This window comes from Theobroma umbraticum, unplaced genomic scaffold (assembly GCF_002168275.2).
Source record: "Theobroma umbraticum cultivar Fairchild unplaced genomic scaffold, ASM216827v3 scaffold_39.0, whole genome shotgun sequence".
NCBI lineage: Eukaryota > Viridiplantae > Streptophyta > Magnoliopsida > Malvales > Malvaceae > Theobroma > Theobroma umbraticum.
Genome location: NW_018397281.1, coordinates 1,222,592 through 1,229,054, shown reverse-complemented (window position 1 = coordinate 1,229,054; position 6,463 = coordinate 1,222,592). Strand labels below are relative to the sequence as shown.

Sequence of the window (6,463 nt, the reverse complement as noted above, 5' to 3'; positions counted from 1 at the left end):
GTAACTCAAAGTCGAAAGTGTTATTTAGCTTTGACAAACGGCAATAAAAATTGCATACTCTTAAAATTTTTTTTTAAATTTAAGAATATAAATTTAAATATTTAATTTTTAAAAAATTATGTGTATTTTAACTTAATTGACTTGTCACATAAAATCTCAGACGTTTACAGTAATATTTGACAATGCTTCTTTCACCTTTATCATTTTTTACATTAATTCTTACAAGTTTACATCAAGGTTTTTCAATTGTTGGTTTTCACTTTAAATTTTTTATCCTTGTTATTATTTTTTTAAAATAAAATTTTGAAAATCGTTAAATGCTTTAAGTAGAGGATATAAATTTAAATATTTAATTTTATAAAAAAATTATGTTTATTTAATATAATTGACTTATATGTTAAATATCACACATTTATATGAATATTTTAACAATATTTGTTTTACCTTTATAATTTTTTTATTAATTCTTACAGTTTTACGTCAAGGGTTTTCAACTACTAATTTTCACTATAATTTTTTTTATCCTTACTATCATTCATTTATAAATCGTTAAATACTTTAAACTCAAAAATATAAATTTCAATGTTTAATTTTCATAAAAATTATATTTATTTTGACATAATTGACTTGTCATGTTAATCCTCACATGTTTACGTCAATATTTAAACAATGTTTATTCCACCATTATAATTTTTTACGTTAATTCTTATAGAGTTTTTCAATTGCTATTTTTCACTATAATTATTTTTATCCTTATTATTATTCCTGTATAAATTAAAATCTGTAAATCATTAAATACTTTAAACTAAAAAATATAAAATTAATTATTTGATTTTTTAAACAATTATGTTTATTTGACATAATTAACTTATTATGTTAAATCTCTTAAATATATGTTAATATATTGATAATACTTATCCCATCTTTATAATTTTTTACATTAATTTTTACAGTTTAACGTAAAAGTTTTCAACTACGTCATATTTTAATTTTTCATTTTTATTATTATTAATTTATAAATTAAAATTTATAAACAATTAAATACTTTAAACTCAAAAATATAAAATTAAATATTTAATTTTTTTAAAAAATATGTTTATTTACTATAATTGAGTTGTTACGTTAAATCTTACATGTTTACGTTAATATTTTGAGAATACTTGTTTCACTTTTATAATTTTTTGTATTAATTTTTATAATTTTATTTCAAGTTTGAAGTATTTAACAGTTTATAAATTTTAATTTATAAATGAATAATAATAAGTATAAAAATAATTATAGTGAAAATTAGTTGTTGAACAACTTTGACGTAAATATGTAAGAATTAATATAAAAAATTATAAAGTTGGAAGAAGAATTATCAAAATATTGATGTAAATATGCGAGATTTAACGTAATAAATTATAATAATAAATTTAATTAAATTAAATTAATTTGATATAATGTTAATATTAAAAAAAATATTATTTTTATATTTTTAAATAAAAATAAAATAAAAATTAAATAACATTTAAAATAAATAATTAAAACGTAAAGCTACCGCTATTTTACCGAAAAAAAAAAAGAAAAAGACTTGGGGCATCTATTCTCGAGTGCGTGGGACTCATTCCCACCTTGCCACCTAAAAGTCTACCCAATTTGACCAATTGGATCAAACCTGTGAAGCTCTTAAACAACCCATTGAACGAAAAAAAGGAAAAATATTAATGAAACAAATGCATTACTGGGTTCAGGCTTCTTCTTCTGATTTCTCGGGAACTCTTCCCCAGCCTCGCAGGTAATGCTAAATCTATGTGTTTTTCAATTGATTATATCTTGAAGATTTATCTGACTGATTTTTTCATGGTTTCTCAGCGGTCACACCGCTGTTCCTATTGGAAAGTCCAAGGTTGTCGTGTTTGGTGGCCTTCTCGACAAGAAATTCATTAGTGACATCGCTGTTTATGACATTGGTACTTCGGATGTAATTTTTTTTTCCATTTTTAGTTTTGTTGGGATTGTTCTTTGCTATATGATGAAATGTTCTTCAATTTCGCTTCATGGTCTTTCTGGGTTTTCATTGTTTTACTTAACTGGATTAGAGTCTGACTTTTGATTGAAGCACTGGAAATGCATTTGGTAGCTCATGTTAACGATTTATAGTTTAATTTGTGTGATTTCACGGTTCTTTAACCCTTTTTTTATTTTTTAATTTTATGATTGTGATCAAACCCATGTGCATTCGCCAGAGGAGGCAGATACAATTGATTTCTGGTTTAGCTTTTGGATTGCAAGTAGCTTAACTCCATAGAGTCTGATACAACTGTTCCGTGAATCATGTAGATAGGATCATTTTTTTTTTCTATTCATAAAGCATAAGGTAACTGCCAAAGTGGGTGATTAGGGATTTTGAGAAGAAAATTCAGTGCTTACCTTTGAAAAGGTACAAGTGATAAAGCAGTCGGAGCTAAGGTAAGTTGGGCTGCTTGTTTATGTTTGGCTAGGAAAGGAGGTTTGGGTTTTGGATCAGTTGAGGATTGTAGCATCTATTTTGAAGCGGTGGGACTCTTTTCACTCAAGCTGGGTCTTTGTGGGTGTCTTGGGTAACAAGTCTAGAGTTAATTCAAATCTCATTATGTATAGGCCTTCAATCTGTTGGGGAGATGGTAATATGAGTTGGATTCCTCAAAATTAGTGTTTTTGCTGTGGCTGCTACTCAGGAGTTTTTGAGGCTAAAATTACAATGTGGATTGGTATAAACTTGTCTTTTCTTCCTATTCTATTCCTAAGCATTGTTTCTTTGGTTATTTGGCCAATAGTGATAGGATGGCTACCGTGGAGAGATTGCTTAAATGGGGTTGCAATGTTAATTGCCTTTGTTTTTTCTACTATTTAGTTTGTAAGAGCGGGGACTATCTCTTTGGAAATGGAGTCTAACATTTATGGAAAAAGATTTTCAACCTCTGTAATGTTGATGGGGCAAATGGTGATTTTGGAGTTTGAACTTAGATGAATGCTTACTCATGCCGGATGAGATCTTTGATAGATCTATTGTTCAAATCAACTTGGAATGTATTATTTAACATGCCTGGACTGAGAGGAACAAGAGAAATATGCTGGCACAGCAAATACAGAGGATGTTTGAAAGACACTCTCCATACCGTTAGACGTAAAGTGAGTTTGTCAAACACAGCAAGTCTATGGATATTTGTGAGATTTGTAATAATTGGGGTTTTTGCTTTGATATTCTTAGCACTTTTTAAGAGTGATTATTGTATTGTTTTGATAGTTTTTCAGTCTTGTTCATTATGCTGCTTTTGATGAAATAATAAGTAAAACTTGTACATGCTATCACTTCTGTAGATCTTAAACAGTTGCGTTCGAAATCTGACTTCTACCCCACTTTTTCTCCCCTTTATTGGTTTAGAGAACAAAATATGGTTTCAACCAGAGTGTACTGGAAATGGGTCAGATGGACAAGTTGGTCCCAGCCCACGAGCATTTCACGTTGCTGTTGCAATTGATTGTCATATGTTCATCTTTGGTGGGCGTTCTGGTAGCAGAAGGTATTTAAGCATCAAATGTCTGGTACAGTCAATTGTTTTATTACTCAAGTAATTTTAGTTACACACTATTGATTATGACGTTGATATCCAGGTTAGGTGACTTTTGGGTCCTAGACACCGGTAAAATTCTGTTTTAGTTATCTTGTGATGTAAGCTTCTATAATGTGCTTTTTACTTGTTGGAATAACTGAATTTATATTTGTTCTAGATATATGGCAATGGTCAGAGTTAACAAGTTTTGGTGACTTGCCTTCACCACGGGATTTCTCTGCTGCTTCAGCTATTGGAAATCAGAAAATTGTTATGTGAGTATGGTAGCTTAGATTCTCAATCACACAGAAGGTTTTGTGTACAATATATTTTTCAAGCAGGAGTGAATTGGGTGCAGGTATGGTGGTTGGGATGGTAAAAAGTGGTTGTCAGATGTATATGTCTTGGACACAAGTAACTTCTTTGCTCTGAGCTTTTATTTGTTTCTCCTCCATTAAGTTTCTAAGTAATATTTAGAAAGATGACACTGTAAGTAACAAGAGGATGTCATTGAACAGTATCACTAGAGTGGATGGAGCTGTCAGTTACTGGATCACTACCACCACCTCGATGTGGCCACACAGCTACTATGGTTGAGAAGCGGTTGCTCGTCTACGGTGGTAGAGGTGAAGTATTGTGCATATTTGGATTTCCATCCTTCTACAGTCCTTAGTCTTTTGACCATGATGCCACTTGCTAGAGGTTACCATTATTTATTTAATTATAATGGGAAATTTATTGTATATGTCAGCAGCAAGAGGCATTGCATGTCTTCTTAATTATATATAATCTTTGATACTGCTACTGCTCTAGTAGGAGCCTGCTTGTTTCTACGAACTGAAATTTTAGCATATATGAAGTATAAAAAACTGCTGCATATATTGCTGGTGTAGTCAGTGCTGGCCATCAAATTGCCACGAACCTCCTCCATCTGAACTTGGGCTTGTTATGTACAAGCTCTCAGTCATAAGCGGAGTTATAAACATGCAAAAAACACTCATTAGTTGCGTGTTCATTGTCTTAATTTTGTTCTAGTTTATTGCAGTATCTCACTGTTCATATTCCTATGCTACATGGTTGTCAACCCCAAACCTTAAATATCATGTTATAATTATGAGTTATAGTGCATATTTTGTCACATCATTTGATGTTGTTTATTCAATTTGACCATGACATTTGGTGCTTACTAAATTGAAATGATTTTAATGCTAAATGCAAATGAAACAAATTTAATTCTCCCTTTAGAACCTTTCAATTGAAAGATTTCCGATGTTGGTTTCTGGTGTGTAATGAGTCTGCTTCTCCTTTGTGTGCTTGGACAGCTTGAATAAGAAGTCCCAAATCTTAGTCAGAGGGTTAATAGCTTTGGCTTTGATGTAAGAGCACAAGGATTTGTATGTTTGAAATTTAAATGTTAATAGTTTTCATTAATTCCAATTAAGCTAATATGTTTGGATGGTAAATCATTTGCATGCATAGTGCTTATATGGTGAATCTTGTCAATCTTAAAATTCTAATTTAGTTAGTATTTAAGTGCTTATTTTGTTGATAATTGTAGAGTTCCATAACTGGTTCTTGTTTAGTACACGCAAAATGCTTTTCTTCCATTTAAGTAAGCTGACATGAGCACCTTCTAACCTTTGACAGGTGGTGGTGGGCCAATCATGAGTGACTTATGGGCTTTGAAGGGTCTTATTGAAGAAGGTTTGTATTTGGAATAAATATTTGTGGTTTTATATTGCCTTATTGAACTACTAAGTTGATTTATGTTTTGCCTTTGTTGTGGAAGGAAGAGAATGAAACACCTGGATGGACCCAATTGAAGCTTCCAGGTCAAGCACCTTCTCCCCGTTGTGGGCATACTGTCACATCTGGAGGGCACTACGTAATGTCATTTCTAAACCCCTCACTGATCTAGTTGTATATCTTAACACTGCAAAATTAAAAATGCTGAAGATGCAAACTAGCTTCCTCATAAGATTTATTTGTGGTGTTGCCTAACTGTTGGATTATGTCTTTATGCAGGAAAAACATTGTTAATTTTATACCCCTCTGTTAATCTTATATGGTTAAACATATGAGAAATTTTTTCTGTAATTTATGACAAAGTATGTGAATAAATATTACTGCTTTTGCAGTTTATTATTGCATGATGAGCATCAACAGCATATATCTATGTTAACATTTATCTCAGGCATCATCATTTAAATTATTCCTTAATTTTGACCTAGGGAAATCTTTTTGAAAGGTAGCTGGATCTTTACTTTATAACTGGTTAGATGATATCCTAGGGTGAAGCTGGGATTCTTGTCTAGAGGGGGTCAGAACAAAACTAAGATGTCAGAGTGAAAATAATAGATTGAACTCTTTGATGAAAATATAAATAATGAATATTAGATTCAAATGAAATAGTATGTAATTGCATAAAAAGTATAAATTTATTTTATTAAGTAGACAATAAACAAATTTCAAACAGCATAATCCATATTGGTACATATAAGATTGAATAAACAGTAAATCTTGCTAATAATTCTTCTTGAAAATAGAACAGAAGTTAAACTTTGAAAAGATTAAATGGATGATAGAAAACAAAAAACGAAATTAGGAGTAAAATTATATGCACAGTTGATTTTGTGTGCAAAATATAGCAGCTAAATTTCTTTAATTACAATAGAAACACATTGCTAGTCTCAATAATTAATGTGAAAATGCTTGTTTAATTGATTGAAAGGTTAATTTTAATATAAGGTTAAAATCAACTTTAATAAGTAACATTAAAAAGAGTCAAAAAAATGATAGATAACTTGGCCTAGAACTAAAAGTTTTAGTATATTATAAATTTTACCATATTAATTTCAAAGTTTTGTGGATGGAGGCCAAGTTATAAT

General features: G+C 30.2%; 1 protein-coding gene across 2 annotated transcripts; it reads left to right on the top strand.

Moving 5' to 3' along the window:
* Window positions 1–1,576: 1,576 nt before the first annotated feature.
* Window positions 1,577–5,508, top strand: LOC110428065 (Galactose oxidase/kelch repeat superfamily protein). 2 transcript variants are annotated; one of them, XM_021443741.1, is made up of 9 exons: window positions 1,577–1,777; window positions 1,855–1,952; window positions 3,407–3,545; window positions 3,637–3,665; window positions 3,754–3,850; window positions 3,934–3,989; window positions 4,094–4,201; window positions 5,223–5,279; window positions 5,369–5,508. In XM_021443741.1, the coding sequence occupies exons 1-9, from the start codon at window positions 1,707–1,709 to the stop codon at window positions 5,491–5,493; spliced, it is 780 nt and encodes a 259-aa protein (XP_021299416.1). In that variant the 5' UTR covers window positions 1,577–1,706; the 3' UTR covers window positions 5,494–5,508. The 2 variants fall into 2 exon arrangements, with proteins under 2 accessions (XP_021299416.1, XP_021299418.1); XM_021443743.1 differs by having other exon boundaries at window positions 5,365–5,507.
* Window positions 5,509–6,463: the final 955 nt, after the last annotated feature.